General features: G+C 40.8%; 1 protein-coding gene across 6 annotated transcripts; it reads left to right on the forward strand.

The window, feature by feature from the left end:
* Positions 1–22,928: 22,928 nt before the first annotated feature.
* Positions 22,929–27,746, forward strand: LOC137242652 (protein transport protein Sec24C-like). Of its 6 annotated transcripts, none has more exons than XR_010950324.1 (7): positions 22,929–23,440; positions 23,657–23,730; positions 23,791–24,098; positions 24,152–24,575; positions 24,631–24,814; positions 24,853–25,003; positions 27,406–27,746. XR_010950324.1 is itself a non-coding variant. In XM_067769915.1 (4 exons), exons 1-3 carry the CDS (start codon positions 23,090–23,092, stop codon positions 24,059–24,061), a joined length of 696 nt encoding a protein of 231 aa, XP_067626016.1. In that variant the 5' UTR covers positions 22,929–23,089; the 3' UTR covers positions 24,062–24,098; positions 24,152–24,617. The 6 variants fall into 6 exon arrangements, 1 of the variants encoding a protein (XP_067626016.1); XR_010950322.1 differs by having other exon boundaries at positions 24,869–25,003; XR_010950325.1 differs by having other exon boundaries at positions 24,641–24,814; positions 24,869–25,003.

Consider the following 27,746-nt stretch of genomic DNA (forward strand, 5'->3'; position numbering starts at 1 on the left):
ATGTGCAGGTGTTGATAAATATTGTGTTAAAATGTTTGAGGAAAAACCTATGGCACGATTTATGTGTGATGAATGTGTTACATATATTCAGAATGTAGACTTGGTGCTACAAGAAATGCAAATGAGTGTGAAAAAAAACAATACAATATTAAATGAGTATAAATATGAGTTTGAAGAGGTGATGAAGAAAAGCCAAAATGAAATAAAGGCTTTATTGGAAGCTGTAGAGGATCGATATACTCAAAGAGTAGCAACTATGGAAAGATCACAAAAGCTGTTTGAAAAAAAAAATTGGTGAGATAAAAAGCTTATATGAAATGATAGAAGAAGTGAAAAATAAAACTGAAATAATTGGTAAAGACAGTGAAAAGATATGTAACGAAATAAAGAAAATTAGTAGTAATAATAAGGAAAATGGGCTGTCATATGCAGAAGTAATGAAAAATAATAATAAAAAAGATGAAAACAAAAGCAAAGTTACTACAGTGCCTGAATTAAAGAAACGTACTCCTATTATTGTTAAACCGAAAGTAAAACAATCGTGTGAAAAAACCAAGAAAGATTTAAACAATAAAATTAATCCTAAGGAACTAAAGATAACATATTAAAGCTGGTAATATTGGTATTATGGTGATCGATAGTGTTGATGAAAATGAAAGAGAGAAAATAAAAGAAATAATGGACAAAGAAATTAGCAATGAATATGAGATAAAGATACCTCGTGAATATAAACCAAGACTATTTATAATAGGTATGCAATTTGAAAATAATGGTGATGAATTAACTGAATGTCTACGAAAACAAAATAAATGCTTTGAACAGGGTGAAGTAAAAATTATTAAGCAATATAATGTTAAAGTTAGTCACAAAAATTATTATAATGCAATAGTTGAGGTGGATGTGGAAATATTTACAGAAGCGTTAAAATTAGATAAACTGAATATAGGATGGGAAAGGTGCAAAGTATACGATGGTGTTGATATAACAATGTGTTTTAAATGTAAAGGATACAACCATAAAGCTAGTGAATGCAAAAATGAAGATGTTTGTAGCAAATGCTTGGGTAAACATAAACCCATGGAGTGCAAGGAACAACCAAAAAACATGTGCATAAATTTTATTAGAGCTAATGAGAAATTTAATCCAGGGCTTGATACCAATCACCCGTGCAATAGCAGACATTGCCCTGTCTACTTAAAACACTTAAATGTAAAAAAACAAAGGCTAGGATATTAGCAACTAGCAATCAGGCCACTGGCTCACCTGGACCATGCTAATGTTATGCAACGTAGGGTATCAAAGTACCAAAAAAGATCCACAAAGGACATCAACAATGACTTTAAATGCATCTATTTAAACATAAATAGCCTAGTAGCTAACAAATCAGAGTTGGAAGTTTTGGCGGAAGTTCATAGACCAGGCATCATACTGTGCTCTGAAACATGTACAACCAAAGATATTCTAGACAATGAATTAAAAATAGCAACCTATAAAATGATAAGATGTGATTCCCATAGCAGGCACACAGGAGGTGTGTTAGTTTATGTACATAGTACAATTGATGTTAAAGTAATCTATAATGATAACATAAATGAAATCGTTTGGTGCATTGTAATAAAACTGAAGAAGGTTGATAAAAAGTGGCAGATTGGAGTTCTGTACCATTCGCCGAGCACTAGTGATGCAGCTTTTGTTGAATACCTAAATGAAATCCTAATTGATAAATATGAAAAAAGTAACCACAATATAGTAGTCGGTGATTTTAATATTAACATGAACTGCATTTCAACATATAGTACTAAATTAAATGAGATATTTGCTGTGATGGGGATGAGCCAAAAAATAGAATTTAATACGCGAATCACAGATACAAGTGAATCGAAAATTGATCTATTATTTTCAAACTCGGATGAAATTCTCTGTAATAATTTGCAGAAATACAAAATATCTGATCATGAAACTATAAAATTTAATATTAAAACGTCCAAAGTATACAAGATGAGACTGACCAGGAAAATCATAGCATGGGACAAATATAATAGCGATATTTTAATAAGCATCCTTAGATCATTTAACTTCAACTTTACTATAAACTTATCAATTGATGTAAAAGTCGAATTAATTAATAATATAATGATTCAGGCTATGGGAAGTTTAACGTACGAAAAAGAAGGGCATATCAAGTTAATGAATAAATGGTATGACAGAGAATTGGCACAAATGAATAAATATAAATACAATATGTACACGCGTGCGTTGCAAACTGGAGAGTGGGATGAATATAAAAATATAAATAGGTCTTACAAAAAATTAGTCAAATTAAAAATATAAAGTATATGGAGAATAAAATCATTTTGAATGAATATAATGCTAAAGAAATGTGGAAATATCTCAAACAAACGGTCAACCAAACTAAAGATAACGAAGGGATAAAAAAGGTGATACTGGATGGCATACTGGTTGAAAACGAAACCGATCTGGCGAATGGTCTAAATAGATTTTTTGTAAACAGTGTGATTGAAATTAATAATAACATCGAAACCTGTCAAGTAGCACTAGAGGATACACAAGTCCATTCAAAATTAAAGTTTGCTGAAATTACCACCGATGATGTTATTAATATCCTAACAGACTTTAAATAAAAAATAGGTGGAAGAAAACTGCTATCCGAAGGTGTACTAAAAGATTGTATATCGTATACCGGATATTTCTATGCTCAAATAATCAATAACAGCTTAGAAGATGGTGTAGTACCTGAAATGTGGAAAACGTCAACAATAATACCTGTGGAAAAAGTTAAAAAGACAATGCAACCTGAAGAACTTAGACCCATAAATACCCTTCCAAGTGATGCTAAAATTCTCGAAGTCGTTGTTAAGAATCAGTTGGTGAATCATCTTGAAGTAAATAATATACTAGTATACCAACAGTCAGGATTTAGGAAAAAACACTCCTGTGAGACAGCGCTGAACTTGGTGATATCTGATTGGAAAGAAGAACTAAACAACAAAAAAGTAGTGGTTTCAGTTTTCCTTGACCTCAAAAGAGCTTTTGAAACGGTGGATAGAGAGATATTAATAAAAACAAGTAAGGAAGGCTAAGTTCGGGTGTAACCGAACATTACATACTCAGTTGAGAGCTGTGGAGACAAAGTAAGGGAAATCACCATGTTGTAAAAGGAACCTAGGGTAACCCTGGAATGTGTTTGTATGACATGTGTATCAAATAGAAGTTATTAAAGAGTATTTTAAGAGGAAGTGGGCCATAGATCTATAGATGGGCGCCATTTAGGGATATCGCCATAAAGGTGGACCAGGCGTGACTCGAGAATTTGTTTGTACGATATGGGTATGAAATGAAATGTGTTAATGATAATTTTAAAAGGGAGTGGGCCTAAGTTCTATAGGTGGACGTCTTTTCGAGATATCGCCATAAAGGTGGACCAGGGGTGACTCTAGAATTTATTTTGTACGATATGGGCATCAAATAAAAGGTATTAATGAGTATTTTAAAAGAGTGTGGGCCTAAGTTCTATAGATGGACGCCTTTTCGAGATATGGCCATAAAGATGGACCAGGAGTGACTGTAGAATTTGTTTGTACGATATGAGTATCAAATGAAAGGTGTTAATGAGTATTTTAAAAGGCAGTGGGCCTTAGTTCTATAGGTGGACGCCTTTTCGGAATATCGTTATAAAAGTGGACCTGGGTTGACTCCAGAATGTGTTTGTACAATATGGGTGTCAAACGAAAAGTGTAATAAATGTTTGAAAAGGGAGTGGTCCTTTGTTCTATGGGTGGACGCCTTTTCGGGTTATCGCCATAAACGTGGACCAGGGGTGACTCTAGAATGCGTTTGTACAATATGGATATCAAATGAAAGGTGCTAATGAGTATTTCAAAAGGGTGTGGGCCTTAGTTCTATAGGTGGACGCCTTTTCGAGATATCGCCGTATCAAATGAAAGGTGTTAATGAGTATTTTAAAAGGGCGTGGGCCTTAGCTCTATAGGTGGATGCCTTTTCGAGATATCGACATAAAGGTGGACTAGGGGTGACTCTAGAATTTGTTTATACGATATGGGTATCAAATGAAAGGTGTTAATGAGTATTTTAAAAGGGAGTTGGCCTTAGTTCTATAGGTGGATGCCTTTTCGAGATATCGTCATAAAGGTGGGCCAGGGGTGACTCTAGAATTTTTTTGTACGATATGGGTATCAAATGAAAGGTGTTAATGAGTATTTTAAAAAGGCATGGGCCTTAGTTCTATAGGTGGACACCTTTTCGAGATATCGACATAAAGGTGGACCAGGGGTGACTCTAGAATGCGTTTGTACAATATGGATATCAAATGAAAGGTGCTAATGAGTATTTCAAAAGGGTGTGGGCCTTAGTTCTATAGGTGGACGCCTTTTCGAGATATCGCCGTATCAAATGAAAGGTGTTAATGAGTATTTTAAAAGGGCGTGGGCCTTAGCTCTATAGGTGGATGCCTTTTCGAGATATCGACATAAAGGTGGACTAGGGGTGACTCTAGAATTTGTTTATACGATATGGGTATCAAATGAAAGGTGTTAATGAGTATTTTAAAAGGGAGTTGGCCTTAGTTCTATAGGTGGATGCCTTTTCGAGATATCGTCATAAAGGTGGGCCAGGGGTGACTCTAGAATTTTTTTGTACGATATGGGTATCAAATGAAAGGTGTTAATGAGTATTTTAAAAAGGAGTGGGCCTTAGTTCTATATGTGAACGCCTTTTCGAGATATCTATCAAAATGTGGACCAGGGTGATTCAGAACATCATCTGTCGGGTACCGCTAGTTTATTTATATATGTAATACCACGTACAGTATTCCTTCCAAGATTCCAAGGGCTTTTGATTTCGCTCTGCAAAACTTTTTCATTTTCTTCTACTTAATATTATAGGTGTCACACCCATTTTACCAAGTTTTTTTCTAAAGTTATATTTTGCGTCAATAGACCAATACAATTACCATGTTTCATTCCTTTTTTCGTATTTGGTATATAATTATGGCATCTTTTTCATTTTTCGTAATTTTCGATATCGAAAAAGTGGGCGTGGTCATAGTCGGATTTCGGCCATTTTTTATACCAATACAAAGTGAGTTCAGATAAGTACGTGAACTGAGTTTAGTAAAGATATATAGATTTTTTCTCAAGTGATCGTGTTAACGGCCGAGCGGAAGGACAGACGGTCGACCGTGTATAAAAACTGGGCGTGGCTTCAACCGATTTCGCCCTTTTTCACAGAAAACAGTTATCGTCCTAGAAGCTAAGCCTCTACCAAATTTCACAAGGATTGGTTAATTTTTGTTCGACTTATGGCATTACAAGCATCCTAGACAAATTAAATGAAAAATGGCGGAGCCACGCCCATTTTGAAATTTTTTTTTATTTTTGTATTTTGTTGCACCATATCATTACTGGAGTTGAATGTTGGCATAATTTACTTATATGCTTTAAAGATATTAACTTTTCTTTTAAAATTTGAATTTAAAAAAAAAATTTTTTAAAAAGTGGGTGTGGTCGTTCTCCGATTTGGCTAATTTTTATTAAGCAGACATAAAGTAATAAGAGTAACGTTCCTGCCAAATTTCATCATGATATAATCAACGACTGCCAAATTACAGCTTGCAAAACTTCTAAATTACCTTCATTTAAAAGTGGGCGGTGCCACGCCCATTGTCCAAAATTTTACTAGTTTTCTATTCTGCGTCATAAGCTCAACTCACCTATCAAGTTTCATCGCTTAATGCGTATTTGGTAATGAATTATCGCACTTTTTCGATTTTTCGAAATTTTCGATATCGAAAAAGTGGGCGTGGTTATTGTCCGATATCGTTCATTTTAAATATCGATCTGAGATGAGTTCCCAGGAACCTACGTACCAAATTTCATCGAGATATCTCAAAATTTACTCAAGTTATCGTGTTAACGGACAGACGGACGGACGGACGGACATGGCTCAATCGAATTTTTTTCGATACTGATGATTTTGATATATGGAAGTCTATATCTGTCTCGATTCCTTTATACCTGTACAACCAACCGTTATGCAATCAAAGTTAATATACTCTGTGAGCTCTGCTCAACTGAGTATAAAAATGCAGCGGATTGGCATAACTGATATTGAACTTAAATGGTTCCGCAACTATTTGAAGCAGAGAAAGCAGAAAACAGTTATAAATGCTGTGACGTCGGATGAATTAGAGGTACCCATAGGGTTACCTCAAGGCTCAGTATTGGCACCTATATTATTTCTTATATACATAAATGACATAGTCAATTTTATCGAAGGTTGTGAAATTAGACTTTTTGCGGATGATACATTAATTATGATAAGTGAAAATAATATTAATACTGCACTCGCCAAAATTCAACATGAACTAAATAACTTGTATAAATGGTTGTGTGGTAATAGACTGAAACTAAACATAAATAAAACTAAATATATGATAATAACACGGAGGAATATCAATGAGGATGATATAGCCGAGCTAAAAATAAATGATGAAATCATACAAAGAGTTAACAGTATAAAATACTTAGGAATAATAATTGATAATAAACTCAAATTTGAAGATCATATAAATTATACAATTAAAAAAGTTGCTAATAAAATAGGAGTGATGCAGAGAACAACTAAATTCATTCAGAAAAAGTACAAAATAATCTTATATAAAACAGTTATAGAATCGCACTTCGTGTACTGCCCGTCCATTCTATTCATAATATCGGATAAAGAAGTAGACAAGCTCCAAAAGCTTCAAAATAGATGCATGAGATTTATTCTTCAGAAACCTAGAGATACACGAACGGCTGACATGTTGAAGACTTTAGACTGGTTAAGTGTGAAACAAAAGATTTTTTTCCACTCCATGAAATTCATATTTAATATCAAACATGGAAATTTACCTGAGTATTTAAATAAAAATATAGCATTAGTTGAGCAAACTCATAACATAAATACGAGGAGCAAACATAATTTCAAATTGCCGTTTTTTAGAACTGAAATTGATCAACAGAACATTTTCTACAAGGGTCTGGAAAGTTACAATGATCTGCCTATGGATATAAAAAGTTGCAACCAAATAACAGTATTTAAAACAAAATTATATGAACATTGTAAAAACTTAGCTATAAGATAAAAAACTGTAATATTTTCAAATTTACGAATTAGGCTTCTGGCCGTAATAAATAAATAATCTAATCTAATCTAATCTAATCTAATCTAATTAGACATTTGTTATGGAGAACTCGTCAAAACTCCGAAAGATGATTTCTAGTGGTTATCGCTCCCACCGGAATGCAAAACAAAAAAAAAAGGTGTAGACATTTTGATCTGGAGAACTCGTCCAAACTCCGAAAGGCTAGTCCGACCTAAGCGTGGACTGCCAGGGGTTCACGGTCCTCGGTGAGTACGCGTGTGAACATCCTATGAGGTCAGTGCTCGGGGAGGATACTGGGCGAGATGTCCCCGACCGCCAAAACGCCCAGACAAAAAAAGAGGTCCAATTGGTAGGTATATAAAAAAAGTCAAATTGTAATTTGGCAAAGAAACGTTCTTTCTGGTTCATTGCGGACGAATGTCCGAAGCGTGAAAGCGACCTATCAATTTCCCGTTTAGGTCTTCGAGATCATACAGTGCATTGCCTATTTTTCGAAGCACGCGACACTTCAGGTATTTTGGTAGGAATTTGGCGTTAATGCCTTGTTTGAAGTTACTTAAGGCAAAGTTTCTCCGAAAAACTTCCTGACCTTCCTTATAGTTGACTTGCCTAGAGCGTTTGTTATAAGTGGTTACTCCCCTATCCTTGGCCTGATCTAAATTTCTACGGATCTGCTCAGGAATATTAGTCAACTTGTCAGCTCGTCTTACTACCGTAACCTGGTCTTCCCGAAGGCTGCCGAGTTTCCCTAAAATGTTGTACGTTGAGGCATGTTGGACCATATTTTGGCCATATAATGCAAAGTATGGAGAACACTGAATCGCCGTATGAAAATCACTTCTCAAAACTGATAAAATCTCGGGTATATGCTTATCCCAATCGGTATGGTCAGGTTTATCTTTTAGGAAAATCCTAATCTTCGAAACAATTTCTCTATTAACGCGCTCGGATGCGTTCGATTGAGGAGAATATAACCCCGTCCTCACGTGCGTCACCCCGTAATTTGCAAAAAATTGGTTCATTTCCTTCGAGATAAACTGCTTGCCATTGTCACTGTGAATAAATTGAGGGACCCCTACAGCTGGAAAAATTTCGGAAGCGAAGTAATTTATAACGTTAACAGTGGTGGCTCTCTGCATGGTCTTTAGCCAAACGTATTTTGAAAAATGGTCTAGTACTATAAAAAGAAATTGATTGCGCTGCTTAGATCTCGGATACGGCCCTAGAAAATCGCAATATAATCGCTGAAATGGCCTCTCGGATGCAAAGGTATTCTCTATAGGCGGTCTCGACTGCTGATTAGTGGGTTTTGCAGCTTTGCAGGTGTTACAACGCTGGACGTAGTCCCTGACGTCCTTAGCCTGCTGCGGCCAGAAGTACTTCTGCCTAACACGTGCTAGTCTCACTGCTTCCTCAGTCAACCCTTTCGGCAACCATAATCACCACAGCGAGTCTTCTTCCCCTTCCATTCCCTTACGAAATTTAACCCGTTTGAAAATTACCCCGTCCACCACTCGTAAATCCGGAAGCGATTCCTCATTTTCGGTGACGGTCCGAATCAAGTCTAAATATTCGTTGCTGCTAAATTCGGGAGAGACTAAATCTATTTCCCCGGATGTGGTAGTGAAAGTCAACTCATCGGCATCAAACCGCGACAGCGCATCTGGTACTACATTCAGGGTGCCCTTAAGATGTTCCATTTTAAAGTCGTATCTTGGCAGTAAGAGCGACCACCTCGCCAACCTCCCGCTCAAGTCCTTTTGTGTCATTAACCACTTGAGACTGGAGTGGTCCGTGATAATACGAAACGGTAATCCCTCCACATAGGGTCGGAAACGTTTCACGCTGATTATGGCGGCGAGACATTCCAGCTCGGTTACCGTGTAATTGCGTTGAGCATTATTCAGTTTTTTCGACACAAACGCGATCGGATGCTCAGCGCCCTCGTCATCGACCTGGAACAACACTCCGCCAACACCTATTTTGGAAGCGTCGCATTGTATCACGAATTCCCTTGAAAAGTCTGGTTGGGCCAAGACAGGGGCGGAACTCAAAGCTACTTTTAGCTTTTCGAAGGCCTCTATAGCTTCAGAGGTAAGCTTGAACGGGCCTGCTGACTTACGGAGACAGTCGGTCAAGGGACCTGCCAAGTCAGCAAAATTGGTAATAAACGCCCTGTACCAATTTGCGATGCCCACAAACCTACGCACTTGCCGAGGGGATTTAGGGATCGGGAAGTTTTGCATTGCTTCTATTTTTCCCGGATCCACTTTCAGACACCCGCTGCCTATCAAGTACCCTAAGTAGCGTATTTCCTTCTGACAAAATTTACGTTTCTTCACGTTTATTGTCAGCCCTGCGTCTCTCAAAGATTGGGCCACTTCCGCTAGCAATTTCAGGTGGTCTTCAAAATTAGTGCTGCATACCATCAGGTCGTCCAGGTAGATAAAGACGTTCTCTCGCAGACGCGAAGGGATTGCCTTGTCCATCAGCCTACTCATAGTCTGGGGTCCATTGCACAGGCCAAATGGCATTACCTTGAAGTGGTACAGAGGCCTCCCCGGAACTGCGAATGCTGTTGTTTCCTTGGAGGACTCTGTCAATTTGATCTGGAAGAACGCGTCCTTCAGATCAATGCCACTAATAAAATGCGTATCCTTCAGTCTGCTCAATAACCCATTGATATGGGGCAGGGGTACGAGTCTTTCTTAGTCACCGCGTTGACCTTCCTAGAATCTATGCACAGCCTAAGTTTACCTGGTTTCCGGACCAGTACTACAGGACTACACCACGGGGAGTTTGATTCTTCTATAACTCCTAATTCGAGTAACCTGTCTAGTTCGCTAAAAGCTTCGGCTTGCCTCGGTGGCGAAAGAGGGAAATGTTTGCTTTTTATGGGAACGGCATCACCGGTGTCAATGTGACCACTAATTTAGTTTTCCCTAGGCCTAACTTCTCGTACGAAGGAAACATCTCGATGACCTTTTGCAATTCTAATTTCCGGTCTGGTGACAATTCATGGAGGTTAAGTTCCTCTTCTTTTTCAAGTCTAATCTCTATGCACTCTACGCTTGGGAATATTTCGGGAGCTAACGCAAATGCTCTCCAAAAATCTACCCCGAAATACGCTTCTTGGAGCAATGAGGGAACAAGGTAAAAACGAATAACCTTTGTGATATTTTCGAAGGTGACTGGTAGGGATACTGAGCCTAAAATTTTTTGCTTGTTGCCGCCCGCGATATATACGAACGCATGTAGGGGCTGATATTCGAAGCCGTTATCCTCTAGGAATTCTAATCCATTTTTCCCTAAGATGGAGACGTTGGCTCCCGAGTCCAACAGCCCTACAAGAAAACTGTCTTTAATTTTGGCCTTTACGAGAGGCCTTTCATCCTCTGTAAGCGTTAACGTGGTGGCTTGCAGCAGTCTTCGCTCCTGTACTCTCCTGTGGTATCTCTTCCTACACTTCAAAATATTGTCCGATACCGGGTATTGTTCGAAGATGGTATGTCTTATTTGTTTATACCTATGTTCCCTTTCTTCTAAGTTTGGTGGAAATTGCGTTTGGCAAGCGACATCCCTATGCTGGCGTTGCAGAATTCCGGTCGGCTCTCCCATCGCTGATGAGGACGTTTGACTCTCGGATTCAGAACTATTCGAATTGTCCGTACTGTCAGGGTAAGTGATTATCACGTTTGGGTGTTCCTTTGCCAGGGTACTACTGCACCTCGGAAGCTCATGACCTCCATGCAGAGATTCACCCTTTGGTTCGGTGCACGGGACGACACCTCGAGCACCGGCTGGTGTGGGAGCTATGAAGCCGAACGAGGTTCCCCCGCCTTCTCGCTCGGGTACTGGTTTCCCTGCCTGCGATGGTCCCTAGGGCATTTAGGAGTAAATATACCCTTATACCCACATTTAAAACAAAAAGGATTTTTAATGGGCCCCTCGCAGTATATGTATGAGTGGCCCATTGCATGGCAATTCCAGCATTGGATTCCCGAATAGTCTGGCCTCCTGTTGCGTCGATATTCCAGTGCCTCTATCTGTGGATCCATTTCGCCGTCCTCGCCTTCCATCCTTATGTCCGGGGCTGTCACGCGTGCTTCGTTTACATGCCGTCCTGGGTAAGTAGCTCCCAACAGCTTGCTTTCTTTCAGCACTTGTTCACCTCTGCGTGCTACATCGCGTAGATCATGAAGGGTCCTTACATCTGCGTTAAAAAGCATCAGCTTAAGGCTACTGTTGACGTTTCTTTTTATTATGTCAATCAGTAGAAGCTCCGACATGGGTTCTCTTAAGCGCGCGTTCAAGGAAATTATGTCCGTGTGGAACACGTCATAGCACTCACTTGCTTTTTGCTTTCGCATGGAGATCTCCATCATGATCTCGTGGTCAGTTTTCAAAGTGCCAAACTCTCTTTTCAATGAGTAGCATAAAAAGGCATATGTCGCATTAGGGTTTTGTCCAGCCAGTACCATTCTTCGGCCCGCCCGGAAAGAAACAGGTGGAAACTAGCCATGATTTGTTCGTCCGTGCATTGTGTGCGCTCACACAAGGTGTTCAGTTTAAAAAGGAAATCGGCTACGCTCCCAGTGCCGTCGAACGAGATTTTCCACTCCTGCGGCTTCACTACTATGCTGCTCGGAGCAGGGTATATTGGCGGTATTACTGTTGGAAGTGGGTTACGGTCCATCCTATTTGCGTTCCGGTTCTGATGGATTGATTGCTGCGCAGATTCGAGAGCGGCGTTGAGCTGGTCCATATTGTTTCTGATTGACCCCATCTCCCTCCGCATTTCCTCCTGCGAAGCCTGGAACAGCTAGTGTAGCACGTCCACCCACGAGCCTCTACGAGTAGCTTCGTCCTGCATTCCTGGGGTATTCGTCCGATCACCGGCAGCTTCTCCAGAGTTTCTAACTCCTTGGTGTAATGGTAAGGCACCGGCTCCATCCGGTGCATAGGTCGACACATTGGTCAATAGCCCCGAGATATCATGCGTGTTTAATAGGGGCGCATTAAGGTTACTGATGCTTACAGGTCTGTCCATTTTATCGCGAGGGTCATTCAGGTCCGAGCCCATGTTCATTACCGCGGGATCTCCGTATTGTCCCCATACTGGGGTGTGCCCCACCAAGGGACGCCTGGCCTTGGATAAAGCCCCCTTATTATTACCGACCCGGTTCTGGTTTCCCCGGAAATTACCCGCACTCTCGAACGGAGTATTCCGGCCCGGTCGCCCGAAAGACTGATCGCGCGACATATCAAAAAAAATGGTCCAATCGTAGGTCAAGAAAAACTTTTGCCACGTAAGGCAGTTAGGGATTGGAGGGGAAGAAAAAAAAGTTAAAGTCCACCCCCTTCACCTAGTATACCGAACGATGATTGATTAGAAAAAAATTATTTATATATATAAAAAAGGAGCGCGAGGGAATACAAAAAAAAAAACTCGCAAATAATAATTACCCAAAGATAGCCGTACAAAAAAAAAATCAGCTGCGAAAAAAAAATGATTAGTTATATATATGTTTTATATAATCAATGGGAATGCTGGCATCCCCTTCCCGAAGGCACTCGGGCTACAGGCGAAAAAAAATTTAACTAAAAAAAAAAACAACACAAATCCATTCATACTTGTCCCTAGTGCTCCCAACCGCAATGCGAGGGGGTCTTAAGGCCCCCCGATACTGGTTGGGGCCACTAGGGTCACTCCAGGCACACCCGGGTTGGTATCAACACGCCCAGCCGCAACGCAGGGGCAGTCTTCAGGGGCTCGCCCCTGGGACTGGTTGGGGGTGTTGAGGCCTCCCGTCCATTCTTGCTGGACACCACTCCTGCCTCCGCCGCAATGGGTGGAGCGGTTTCGGAACCGCTCCCCCAGTCTGGTGGGACAGGAAGGAGTGCCACTTTGAATCCCAGCTCAACCCGTCACAATCCAGGTGGTATTCAACCTTACCACCTGGGACGTGGGATGAGCTGGGGTCCTTTCAACACATACAAACACGCACTCACACCAACGACACAAATTCGGCAGAAAAGAAAAATTTAAAATTAAAAAAGAAAAAAAAATCCCAATTAGCGGACAAAATATTTCCAAAACCGACTACGGACAACATCCGGCAAACTAAAATCCCACTTACAAAAAAAAACTAAGTGCGTGCAGCACTGCCTCATCGGGTGAATACAAAAGTCCGGAGGACACGACGTTCAGTCCCGTGACTCCTTCGGCCACTGCCCCCGATGACCAGCCCGGACAACCTGATCCGTCCAACCATCCCACCGCAACGTAGGTGGCAGCTCCTGTGGCTGCTCACTCGGACTGGTGGGATAGTCAACTTCACAGGTTGACCCGACTGACCCCCGCGGCCAGCGCCTCAGGCGCCACGTTGGGCGCCATCTGTTATGGATACGCATCTATGTGGAAGCAGTAAGGAAGGCGGTCGGCATGATGTGGTGGTGCACAGTGGCTAGTCATTGTCGGCTGGGGCGGGTCCTTGCCAACCTTACTGTTCCTGCGCTATAAACAGAAAAAATTCCTATCATGCCTATCAAACTAGCAGCTGTCAATTTCAAAAAAAATTCCAAAAAAAAAACGCTGAAAAATTAAAATAAAAAAGAAAAGGGCCGAATATACATGGGGGCGCCGCGGGTGTTGTTGCGACGCCCGGTGCTTTGCCCACCCTCAAAATCCATGGCCACCGACGCACCTATTTTTCGGTGGCCCCTTACCTGGTAACCCTACGTGCCTTCTAAATGAGCCAGAACACCAGCATTCCCATTTTAATTACAAAGTTTATTCAAATTTCATTATTATTAACGTATGTATGCTGCAAAAGAAAAATTTTACGGTAGTACAGGTTTCTTAACCAGGGCTACCGCCTAGGCTCCAAAGCCAAAACAAGGCTGCTTATAGCATCGTCCCAAGACAACTTCAGAACAAAAAAAAATGTTGAACTACGGGCAGCTATTTACGCTATGAAAATGTATGTAAGTGCGTGTAGCATATAAAGGGAGAGAAAAAAAAAAGATACAACAGTTTCCCACTTTATTGGGTCGAAATTGAAAACGAAATCTAATATGAATATTTAAGTCTGGCTAAGTTTGTCCTGTTGGGGGTTCCTTTCTTTTCTCTTACTTTTGCTCGTAATATTTCAAGCTATATCTATATTTATGTCACCCCTTTTTTTTTTTGATAAGGGTTATAAACGCTTGGTGTGAGAAAAAAAAATGTAATTAAATGTGCTTATGGATAGTAAATATACTACATACAAAGTAAAAATTTGGTTTAATGCCCTTTTTTTTTGTTATTCACAAAACATATTTTAGGGCTATAAAGTTTGGATACAAATTCCGATAATTGGGGCCCCCTTACAAAATTATTATGTTGTTGTAGTAGAACTTATTTTGAGTTTAACAAAATAGCAAATTGGTATAACGCATAGTATAATGACACTAATATGTAATATGTACTAAGAAAATTTGTTATAAAAGCAATTAAGATTAAATTTGGGGTAAATCATACTCCTCGAAGAAATCGTTTCACATATTCAAGTAAAACGTAAACTTTTAAATTCATAGTAAATCATACTCATCAACGAAATCGTTTTACATATTCGAGTAAAACGTAAACTTTTAAATTTATAGTAAATTTAACGGAATCGTTTTACATGCTCAGGTAAAACGTGAACTTTTAAATTTATAGTAAAATTAACGAAATCGTTTTACATGTTCAGGTAAAACGTAAACTGTTTTGCATTTACCAGTCAGTGTTGGTATTGTTTTACTTTTTTTTTTTTTTTTTTGCTTCTAAGTTAATTAAACCTCTTTAACTGTTACGTCTACTTTTTTAACTTTACTACAAGTGGATGCTGCTTGCTCTCTTTAACTTAGGTATATGCATGTATGTATGTATTAAATGTTAAGATTCTATACTAGGGTTGTAGCCTTAAATTTGAATATGTTTGTATATTAATACTATATGTTGTTGCAGAGTCATAAAAAAAATTAAAGAACAAGGTTGAGGCTACCAATACGTATATTTCGTCAGTATCGGAACGAACTCACCGCTTTAACCGCTGATATTCGTTGTCGTAATCGGGATGGCCGCAGGCCTAGGTTCGCTGCCTTGCGGTTGTTGTTGTAGCTGGTATCGTTATAGCCTGAATGGTCGTGGCTGATAAGGTTGCGGCTAGTATTGTTGTAGCCGGTATGGTCGTAGCTGATAAGGTTGCGGCTAGTATTGTTGTAGCCGGTATGGTCGTAGCTGATAATGTTGCGGCTAGTATTGTTGTAGCCGGTATGGACGTAGCTGATAAGGTTGCGGCTAGTATTGCTGTCGTTGGTACCGCCTGCTGTTGGTGTTAACATTAGTGGCCGCAGGCTTATGGTCGCGGCCCCGCTACGTGCGTTGCAACTGGTGGTGGCGGTACGTCTGGTGGTTGTTGCGCCCGTGGCTGGCGCTAATGAAGGGGTTGGGGGAGGTACTACCGATGGTGATGCCCTTGGTAATAGTAGGCGCCGTTGGTGGTGGTTGGCGCTTTGGTCCGAGGTAACCGAATGACCCGGGTGGCGATAAAGCTTCGTGCTGGCCTTTCCGAGCCGGATGACTTGGCCATTTCGACGTTAGTTGTATTACGCGGCAGCGTACTGCTGTCCCTGGAGGTGGTGTCGGACGCTTTTCCGCAGGTGGTAGTGTTCTTCGTGAACGTAGAGGAAGAGGTTTATCTCACTAGGTGTGACTGTGAACGCCGACCTACTTCAACTGGATCTTGGGTCAACACAACACAACCGGTGTAAGGTTTATTACCACCCAAAATTAGACGCGTAGAAGCGATGTTTGTCGGAATGAACGGTTTCGGTACTTTGCGCTATGGACTCCTTCCTAGTTTCTGGGCATTTACCTATTTACGCGCACAGCCGGCGAGGGTGTTTTGTGATTAGTTGAGTATCGTTGGGGAGGCGCAGTTGAAGTGAGCAATAAAGTTACTGAAGCAGTATATTAACTGAGCTTGACGCCTTTGATTTTGAAGTTGTGTCCCTAAGTGTTATATGATCCCTTATATATAATTGCAGGGCCGCCAAAAATTTTGCTCAAGCAATTTACCAACCTTCCTCCTTTTTTTCTTGCCGGAAACTCATGGCTTTTTTCGCTAGTGATGGCCGGTCTGTTTTTTTCCTTGTTTTTCGATACTTTTTTATCGCAGCTTTCGCCCCGTCACTAGGTGTGTTCGCGCGAATACGCTCCCAAGTGGACCGTAACCGTAGCAGCAGACCCTAACAAAGTACCACTTAGAAGTTTCTTTAACTACCTTGCAAAAACGCTCTCGTCATTCCACGTCATTTCATAGTCACATTTGCATGGGCGTGGGTAAGCTTTATGACCAAATTTTTTGCAGGGTAACTATTTTTAAGTCTATACAAGGCTGATACTTACATGGCCGCCAGAGTACGTACCATGGGCTTCTGCCGGCGTGGTTACTGGTGATGTTGATTTTGTCGGTGAAGTTGACGCTGTTGTTGGTTGTGGTGCGCGGTCTTGGGCGCGCTGTGTTGGTACTGTTGGTGGTTGTTGCGCTCTGGTCCGAGGTGATCCTGTGAACCTGGTGAAAATAAAACTTCGTGTTGACTTTTACAACCTGGATGACTTGGTGCTAATTGGGCGTCCGTTGTATTACGCTGCAGCGTACTGCTGGTTTTGGAGGCGGAGATGGTGCCGGACGCTGTTCCAAAGGTGGTAGTGTACTTCGTAGACGTAGAGAAAGGGGTTTATTTTCGGATACCAAGGGTTCTCATCACAATATTTTAGTGCCGTCTGAATCCGAATCGGAATCACTAGTACTTTCCTCACTAGGTGTGACTGTGAAACGCCGACCTACTTCAACTTGATATTCTATACGTTGAGTTTGTGCCAATACAACACAACCGTTCTAATGTTTATTACCACCCACAATAGACGAGTAGAAAAGAAATTTGTCGGAATGGACTTTGCGCTATCGACTCTTCCTAGTTTCTGGGCATTTACTTGAATACGTGCATAGCCGGCGAGGGTGTTTTGCGATTAGTTGAGTATAGTTGGGGATGCGCAGTTGATGTGAGCCATAAAGTTACTGAAGAAGTATCGGTGCTTGACGCCTTTGCTGTAGATGTTGTGCCAATAGATGTTACACGATCCTTTTGTATAATGACAGGGCCGCCAAAAATTAGGCTTTTTGTTTTATAAAATTTTTCCGATTAACTGGGCAAACCTGTTGCTTTTTTTCCCGGGCGGAAAAACGTGGCTATCGTTTTTTCTGCTTTTTTCTAAATTTTTCCATGTCTTCGGTTTACTTGCGGCCGGAAACTCATTGCCAATTTTTTCTCTAGTGATGGCCGGTCTGTTTTTTTTTTTTTTGTTTTCCGATACTTTTTATCGCAACTTTCGCCCCATCGCCAGTCACTAGGTGTGTTCGCACGAAAACACTCCCAAGTCAACCGTAACCGTAGACCATAACAGCAGACCGTAACAAACCTGCTTCGCTTCGAAGACCTGACGATGAAGCGAACAGGAAACCGGATCCTCTGTGGGAAGCCACTGCCAGGGGCCTCCGATGCCAATCAACGTGAGGCACGACTCACCCCTGAGATAAGAGTCTCAAAGTCCTACTACGAAGCCAGCCGGGCAACATAGGTCCATCAAAAAAAAGGTTAAGTCAAGTTGGGAATTAATTCTGTTTCCTAGTTTAAAAAGGCTTTGCGGCAATTAGACATTTGTTATGGAGAACTCGTCAAAACTCCGAAAGATGATTTCTAGTGGCTATCGCCCCCGCCAGTAAGGCAAAACAAAAAAAAGGTGTAGACATTTTGATATGGAGAACTCGTCCAAACTCAGAAAGGCTAGTGGTTATCGCCCCCACAGAAGGCCAAAAAAAAATTTGGGTAGACATTTTGATAAAGGAGAACTCGTCCAAACTCCGAAAGGCTAGTGGTCATCGCCCCCACAGAAGGCCAAAAAAAAATTTGGATACTCGATGGGAACGCTGACATCTCCTGTTCGCCGAAGGCACTCGGGCTCCAAAAAAAAAATAAAAAAAACACAAACTTAGTCATTCTTGTCCCTAGTGCTCCCAACCGAAACGCATAAGGGGGTCTTAAGGACCGGCCTCTGGGACTGGTTGGGGCCACTAGGGTAAATTTCCTACACACTCAGGTTGGTCCCAACCCACCCAGCCGCAACGCAGGGGCGGTCTCCTAGGACGCGCTAGTGGGACTGGCTGGGGGTGTTGAGGCCTCCCGTCATTCACCCTGGGACACCCCTCCTGCCTCCGCCGCAATGGGTGGAGCGGCTTCAATGCCCGCTCCCCAGACTGGTGGGACAGGAAAAGGTGCCACTTTGAATCCCAGCTGAACCCGTCACAATCCAGGTGGTATTCTGCGGTACCACCTGAGACGTGGCTGAGCTGGGGTCCTACCATTCGCTCACACACTCACACCAGACAACACAAATTCGGCAAATAAACTAAAAAAAAAATACTTTACAAAATAAAACCCAATTAGCGGACATATATATACCTAGGCCGACTAACGGACAACATTCCGGCAAACTAAAATCCCACTTACAAAAAAAAAATAAAGTGCGTGCAGCACTGCCTCATCGGGTGAATATAAAAATCCGGATAACTTGGCGTGTAGTCCGTGGCTCCTTCGGCCACTGCCCCCGATGACCAGCCCGGACAACCTGATCCGTCCAAACCATCCCACCGCAACGTAGGTGGCAGCTCCTGTGGCTACTCACTCGGACTGGTGGGATGGTCAACTTCACGGGTTGACCCGACTGACCCTCGCTACCAGCGCCTCAGGCGCCACGTTGGGTGCCATCTGTTATGGCGCCCTCAGCAACTGTCATCGCGACAGTGCCTCGGACGCCAAACTCGTTGGGCGCCATCTGTTATGGTACGCATTTTCTAAGGGAAGCAGCAAGGAAGGCGGTCGGCATGATGTGTTGGTGCACAGTGGCTAGTCATTGTCGGCTGGGGCGGGTCCTTGCCAACCTTACTGTTCCTGCGCCATAAACAGAAAAAAATTCCTATCATGCCTATCAAACTAGCAGCTGTCAATTTCAAAAAAAAACCGACAGAAGCGCAGAGATCGACTCAAAACGCTTATCAATTCAAAATAAAACGACATCCGGTCGACCCGGATGTCACGGACAGACCGTTAGACATTCAAAAATTTAAAATTAAAAAAAAAGAAACTTCAAAAAAACTATGCGCAAAAAAAAATTACCGAACCGGACATGGCCGGTTACCAACGTTGAAAATCAAAGTAAAAAAAAAAACGGCTGAAAAATAAAAATACAAATAAAAGGGCCGAATATATATAGGGGGCGCCGCGGGTGGTGTTACGACGCCCGGTGCTTTACCCACCCTCAAAATCCATGGCCACTGGCGCACCTACGTGCCTTCTAAATAAATGGCGACGCCAGCATTCCCATTTTAAATACTAATTTATTTATAATTCATTTCTATTAACGTATGTAAGCAACAAAAAAAAAATAAGATAATGCCGGTTTCTTAACCAGGGCTACAGCATTGTTGAACTAAGAATAGCTAATTACACTATGCAAATGTAGGTAAGTGTGTGTAGTGTATGAAGTGAGAGAAAAAAAAAAATTATCCAACAGATCACACTTTATTGGGCCGAAATCGAAACGAAATCTAATATGAATACTTAAGTTTGACTAAACTTGTTCTGTTGGGGGTTCTTTTCTTTTCTCTTACTTTTTGGTACAATTATTCATGTCTCCCCTTTTTTTTGATAATCGTTATAAACGCTATGTGTGAGAAAAATATGTAATTAAATGTACTTATGTATTGTAAATATACTACCTACAAAGTAAGAATTTGGTTGAAATTTTTTCTTTTTCATTCACAAACACTAAAACATATTTTAAGACTATAAAGTTTGGATACAAATTTCGATATTTGGGGCTCGCTTACAAAATTATTATGTGGTTGTGGTAGAACTTACTTTTGAGTGTCACAAAATATAAATTTGGTATAATGGCATAGTATAATGAGAATAATATGTAATATGTACTAAGAAAATTTGTTATGAAAGCAATAAAGATCAAATTGTAATAGTACTGTGTATTATATGCACGTATATTATTTTCTTCTGATTGTTCGAACGATATTGCCAGCAATATTGATTCATATGTATATATATATATATATATATAATTGTATTTGTATGATATAAGAAAAAAAGTTTAAATCTTTTAACCAATTCGTGCATAATCGATCGATGGCTGCGGTCGCAAATTTTTTTTCTAGCAATTTATGGTTGAGCTCCAAAAATGGATCGCTAAAACGTTTCACGTGATGAAGACGGCTTATTATGAATAAAATTTATAGAGCTAACTTCAATCATTTTAAAGCAACAAAATATATTATTAAAATGATATAAAAAATGTATGCCCTTTGTTGTAAAGCTAACAATTTCAAGTATTCAATAAAAAAATTTGACGGGAAAAATCGACCCTTGTTAAATGGTTCAACCGAACTGTATAAAACCCTCTAAGTACCACTTAGAAGTTTCTTTAACTACCCTGCAAAAACGCTCTCGTCATTCCACGTCATTTGACTAGTCATTTTACAGTCATAGGTTATATTCATAGTCACATTTGCATGGGCGTGGGGCGCTCGTTGTATGACGCTGCAGCGTACTGCTGGCCCTGGAGGCGGAGATGGTGCCGGACGCTGTTCCAAAGGTGGTAGTGTACTTCGTAGACGTAGAGCAAAGGGGTTTATCTTCGGATACCAAGGGTTCTCATCACAATTATTTTAGTGCCGTCGGAATCCGAATCGGAATCACTAGTACTTTCCTCACTAGGTGTGACTGTGAAACGCCGACCTACTTCAACTGGATATTCTATACGTTGAGTTTGTGCCAACACAACACAACCGTTGTAATGTTTATTACCACCCAAAATAGACGAGTAGAAAAGAGGTTTGTTGGAATGGACTTTGCGCTATCGACTCTTCCTAGTTTCTGGGCATTTACTTGAATACGTGCACAGCCGGCGAGGGTGTTTTGCGATTAGTTGAGTATAGATGGGTATGCGCAGTTGATGTGAGCCATAAAGTTCATGAAGCCAATAGATGTTACACGATCCTTTTGTATAATCGCAGGGCCGCCAAAAATTAGGCTTTTCGTTTTATAAAATTTTTCCGATTAACTGGGCAAAACTCTTGCTTTTTTTCCCGGGCGGAAAAACGTGGCTATCGTTTTTGCTGCTCTTTTTCTAAATTTTCCACGTCTTCTTTTTACTTTCGGCCGGAAACTTATTGCCAATTTTTCCTCTAGTGATGGCCGGTCTGTTTTTTTCTTGTTTTCCGATACTTTTTATCGCAACTTTCGCCCCATCGCCAGTCACTAGGTGTGTTCGCACGAAAACACTCCCAAGTCAACCGTAACCGTAGACCATAACAGCAGACCGTAACAATCTATAATTATTTCATTAGTAGCTAATCGAATGCCTAATAAAGTCAAAAGCACAATGCAACTCTGTTTGCAGCCTTCCGCTTCTTAGTTTTTGGTGTTTTCAGTGCTTAAAAATGTCATTTGTCAAAGTAAATGTCATTGGCTGCATGGAGGAACGATACAAGGTGGCCGCATCGAACAGCTGATTATAACCTTTTTTATTTGATTTGATACATCAACTACCGGCGCAGTACGATTTTGACATTAGTCCATCCAATTTACAAGTACATGGAATTTTTTTTGTTTGTAGGTATGTCACCATGCTGCCACCTTGTATCGTTCCGCCATGATTGTCTGTCATATAGCATTGTCATTTTATTCGCTTGGCATTTCATCCTTCATACTAATCGAGCAGTTACTTCTGTGTGAAAGCAAAAAATTTACGATTTCATTAGAAGGTGAAATGAGATCATTAAGTTTCTGTGTGAAAACAGTATTATACACTTTTCTACTTAAGCGCCAAATACACGACACGAACATTTCCGCAAAAATTCCCGTTATGTCATGTTTCTGCGATCTTTTCTGTCGTGTATGGTGGTGTTTGCCAGTTCGCGCAAATGTTCGCCAAAAACAAAATATTTTAATTTTTGGCGAACATTTGCGCGAACTGTTCGTGCGTGTATGGCGAAATAGCTAATAATCGTAGTAATTTCTGAACGAAACAGACGTGCGCGGAAAAGTAAAATGGACAATAAAAACTTTCTGAGTGAATTTATTGAAATGTATAAATCTTTGCCATCATTGTGGCAAGTAAAAAGCAAAGATTATTGTAATAGAATTAAAAAGCTAGCCACAGCGAGCAATATTGCTGCAGCACAATTGTTGTCCGTATTCATCGCTGTCTGAAAGAGAACTAATGTTCGGCCAAAAGTTCGTATGGTGTATGGCCAAACCTGCGAACAAGATTGCGCAATGTTCGCGGAAATGTTCGTGTCGTGTATTTGGCGCTTAAGATTCCCTGCAAAAATTGTTGGATTACGTGTTCCATTTTCTTCATGTTGGAGTACTCTAACAATACTCCTTTGCAATGCGTTTGCGGACCACCATCAGCCGATCATTGCTCGTTTTTTAACGACTGTGATCACGACACGATGACGATCGAACAGAGTTGCCAAAAGTAAAGTATTGCATACAAATAACTGATAATAAAATTTTACTATGGCAACTCTGATAAAATGCAACCGCGCACTGGGTTTATGTATACATACTATAGTAGGCGCCTTCTATTCTAAGCGAGCACGAAAAGAACACTCGCTTATTCATCGAATTACATTCAAAGCAACAACACTAACTCGGTTATTTTATCCAGTCCTCGCGAAGTCGGCTAATCAATAACCGAGTTGAGAGGTAGTGTTGAAAATAGAAAATATTGCTCTATTGTGAATGAAGTTTAAAATACACCAAGGAAATTTTTTGACATATAGAACTATCGCAGCCAACTTCACTCAAAAAGCGCAAAACAAAACAAAAGAAAATAAATCTTTTGTTATTACATTTCATTGCATATATATTTTATGCTGCATAATGCCGCAACAGCCGGGCTATCCACCACAACCTGGTCCACCTGGTTATCCTCCACAACCTCAGCAGCCAGGTCATCCTCTACAACAACCAGCTGCACCAGGTGGTTACATGGGTCAAATCATGCCACCAACACAACCTGGACAGGCGCCAATGCCCAGGCAGCCACCCATGCCGGGTCAACCCCCAATACCCAGACGTCCTGGTTATAAGGTATGCTAATACAACTAATATGTTTCAAATATTGCTGATGATTGTTTTTCTATTATTTTCTTTAGCAGCACCTGCACCTGGTACTGGTATATATCAACAGCCGCAACAGTATGATGAAGCCCAACGCCATTTAGATCCCGATCAGATGCCAAATCCGATAAGGTTATCTTTGAAAATCAAAATGGCGCTGGTTGTGCTTTTATTACTTATCCACAGGGTTTATTACCACCACTGGTGACCACAAAATATGTGGTAGAAGATCAGGGTAACTCCTCGCCACGTTACGTTAGGTATTGATAATCGAAATTAATGTTTTGTTTGGCAATTACATTGATCTTTCTCGTTTGCAGGTCCTCTTTGTATTGCATACTTGCAACAGCTGATTTATTAAAAACAACAGCTTTGCCCTTTACACTTACCATCTCACCAATGGCACGAACGGTTGAGGGTGAATATGAGCCACTCATGTCCAACATCAATGCCTCGCAATCAATTGTGGACGCTGTACGCACTACATTGGGTCCACGCAGTATGGACAAGCATATTGTTGATTATAGTGGTAAGGCCACAATTTCAAATGATGGTGCAAACATTATGAAACTATTGGATATCCAGCCCTAAAACTCTAGTCGACATCACCAAATCTCAAGATGCTGAGGTAAGTTTTTTGTTATATTAGAATGTGTAGAATAAAAATGTTTCTCTTATCAGGTCGGCGATGGCACCACTTCAATAGTACTTGAAGCAGGTGAAATCTTAAAACAAGTTAAGCCATATGTGGAGGAAGGCGTGCATGCATTAAAGCTATACGTAAAGCATTACAATTATGCATGACCAAAATATGACATGGCTGTAAATGTCGAAGCGCCAATCAAAGGAACAACAACGTGCTTTATTGGAAAAATGCGCTGCCACAGCAATGTCCTCCAAACTTATTCATCAACAAAAAGATTTCTTTTCTAAAATAGTTGTGGACGCTGTACTTTTCTTAGTTGGACCCAATGTCATACAAAAAATTTAAATCGCATTATTAAATATAGAATAGGAATTCAAGGCTGAGCGTGATAAATCTGAAGTACGTATTGATAATGTTCAAGAATGCTGAATGGCGTATTCTGTACAATAAACTAGCTAAGTAAGGCGCCATTGTTGTGTTATCTAAACTACCAATTGGTGATGTTGGTACACAGTATTTTTCAGGTTGTGATGTGTTCTGTGCTGTTCGTGTACCAGAAAAAGATTTGGAACGTACAATGAAAGCGTGTGGTGGTGCTGTTATGACTACAGCTAATGATATTAATTCAAGGGTTTTGGGTCACTGTGATTACTTTGAAGAACGTCAAGTTGGTGGTGAACGCTTCAACATTTTCCAAGGTTTGATTTTGGGTTTGACATTGATTTTATTTTCATAGTTTATAATTATTTAAGGTTTGCGTTAATGCTAGAACATATACATTGATTTTACGTGGCGGTGCCGAACAATTTTTGGAAGAAACTGAGCTTCGTTACATGATGCTATATTGATTGTGCGGTGTACAATTAAACATGATTCTGTTGTTGCTGGTAAGTCAAAATACAAATTGAAAAAATGTCTAATCTTAGGGCCTCATTCTCTATTACGAAACGAACTTTCGTTGCGGATCAGAGACGAATTGCTAGTGTATTTGCACTATGTTAAACAATGGCAACTTATCACTTGACAATTACTTTTGCCTTCCTGTTAGTTAGAAACGTAAAGACCGAACAAAAATGATAGAGAATACCATTGCTAGACGAAATCGTTTGGAGGCGAATCGTTTGTCTGAGCTATCGTTCGCAATACAGAATGAAGCCTTTAAATTGTTAAGTAATATAATGAAAAGATTGTTCCAACTCTCGAAGAAAAAACTATTAAATTTGTGTCAGTGAAATGATAATTATTGCTTTTGGTTGTTAGTTTTGAGGCATCGTCTTTGAGTGCCTTCTGATTGTATATGCCGGTTCTTTTGCATTCTTTTACATGCATAAAGTGCCGTTGAAACCTTCCTCACCCTCTCCTCCACGTTGAGCTTCCATGACAGCTTACTGTCTAGGATGATTCCTAGATATTTTGTGCACGGTTTCTCCCTTAGGGTCGCCCCTCCTAACTTAGGGACTTTGTACCTCTTTGTAAACAAGACCATATGCAACGTCATCTGCGTAAACCGTAAGTTTTGCTGGTCCCTCGTAGAATCCCGTGAGCAGTTGGTTAATGACCAGAGTCCACAGCAGAGGTGATAGCACCCTTCCCTGAGTGCCCCTGTCCTCTAATTTCGTGGCCGCGTACAATCCCCATTGCGATGTAATCTTACTGCAGTTTAACATGCAGTCGATCCATCTGGGTATGGCTGGATTTACTTCAACGTAATTAAGACCACCCATAATCGCCCATTTAGAAACACTGTTGAAAGCCCCGGCAATGCTTAAGAAGACTTCTAGAGCATATTCCTTATATTCCAGGGCTTTTTCTATGCTTATTACCACCCTAAGCAATGCGGTGTCTACTGACTTGCCTTTGGTGTACGCCTGTTGTGTTGTGGAGAGCAGCTTTTCATCCACGTTGGACTTTATGTACACATCTATCAGCAAAGGTTTTGAGTAGAAATGATGTTAAGCTATTGGGTCTATAATCTTTGGGATACACGTGACCGATCTTCCCCGGAGTTCGCTCGACGCCACTTTACTGTGTTGGAGGTTTATCTGTAGGACTCGCAGCACCAATGGGCTGCTTGTCCCCCTCCAGCACCTTCATCGTGACGTCGTCGTTCTCCCCTTGCCCTTTTGGTTTACAGTGTTCGAAGCCCCCATTCAGCCTCTTGTAACTGTTGTGCCGGGTGTTCCTATGTGCGACTCACAGCACGCTATCATCTTCACACCATTATACCATCTCCCCAATCAAAGGCTGGAAGGCGCTTACTTGGTTATCCCTGCATCATCTTAAGCATTAAGCTAATAAGCTCTCTTTCTACAGATCTCCACCTTTCACTAGTCATCTGTTCGAAAGGACTGCTACGATCAACCAGCGCCACAGTCAGTGACTGCTTTGCCACATCACTCATCTTCTCGGGAAAAGCCGGCGTCTTAGTGTTAATTCCCTTTGGCACCTCCGAGAAAGCCGGAGTCTTAGCTTTAACTCCCTTTAGCACCTCCGAGAAAGTCGGAGTCTTAGCGTTATCTCCCTTTGGCTTATCTCCTACTTCCGTAGTTGGAACTTCCCTCTGACTCGCAGCCTTCGAGGCTATTGGGGCCCATCTGTCTTACAGCTTTGGGCCTACTTGTCTTGTCTATGCGACTGCCCTGCCTCTCGGCTCTGGGACTGGGTCATTTCTGCCTCTTAAAGCAGGCTTGTCGCCTTCCGCCGAACGTTGCCTCTTCATTCTACCATTCGACGCTTCTTCTTCGTACCGGTTGCAGAACCGAGGGTTTCTAGCAGCAAACCTTTTGAACTGCCTTCGACTTACAGTTCTTGGTCACCGACATCCCGCCGCCCTCCTGTGAGGCGAAACGGCGTAGATGCCAGTCCTAAACAGCTCCGCCTCATAGTCGGGCGCTATGGAGATCGGCTAAGCCCTCACACCAACGACAAGGTGCCTACCCTAGTGAGGGAGAGATTGGGGAGATAGCTGTTTATTTTATTACAAAGCTCATCGATATAGGAAACAATAGCATAGGCGTAGAAGCAATAGTGACTCCTCCTGGTGGTAAAGGTAGCTATTGATATGAAGAAGTTAAACAGAAATTTGAATATGAGTTTTTTTTAAGTTATTGCAAAAAAGCGTTGAGGATTTTTAATATGTTACGAGGTACCTTCGTACATGTTTCTAAGAATGAAGAATGAGACCTATTCAAACTTCGCTATACTTTAACATACAATAATTTATCCCATTTGAAAACAATTATCATTTTTTGATTTTATTAAATTTTATAAAATGTTTCTTCCTCTACAGTGCTTCGCATTATCTCCGTCAGTAAGTGTGACAAGGTGGCCACAGCGTCACTCGGAGCGTCTCTTCAATAGCTCTCTAGTGGTGATGGTGACAGCAGAGAAACCCAACTGTTTACAAATGTTACACTTCAAAAAGAATCAAAATATCAAATATTTTACCTAAATTTGAACTTTTTATTTGGTGTTCTTAAAACTTTTTTGAGTATACAATTTTGTCAATTTTAGTATAACAAAGTACAAGTTTTATTTTTATATTGCATTGATTTTTGAGTATTTTTTTTACCGAAAAGTCTTTAAAATTTTCTTTCATAAAAAAACTGTTTCACAATTTGTATAGAAGAA

Source organism: Eurosta solidaginis, chromosome 2, assembly GCF_040869045.1.
Source record: "Eurosta solidaginis isolate ZX-2024a chromosome 2, ASM4086904v1, whole genome shotgun sequence".
Lineage (NCBI taxonomy): Eukaryota > Metazoa > Arthropoda > Insecta > Diptera > Tephritidae > Eurosta > Eurosta solidaginis.

Coding starts and splice junctions, on each gene's coding strand:
- LOC137242652 (XM_067769915.1), top strand. CDS start 23,090: ATGAAGTTTAAAATACACCAAGGAAATTTTTTGACATATAGAACTATC. Junction 23,441..23,656: donor CCAGACGTCCTGGTTATAAG/GTATGCTAATAC, acceptor ACTTATCCACAG/GGTTTATTACCACCACTGGT. Junction 23,731..23,790: donor TCCTCGCCACGTTACGTTAG/GTATTGATAATC, acceptor TCTCGTTTGCAG/GTCCTCTTTGTATTGCATAC.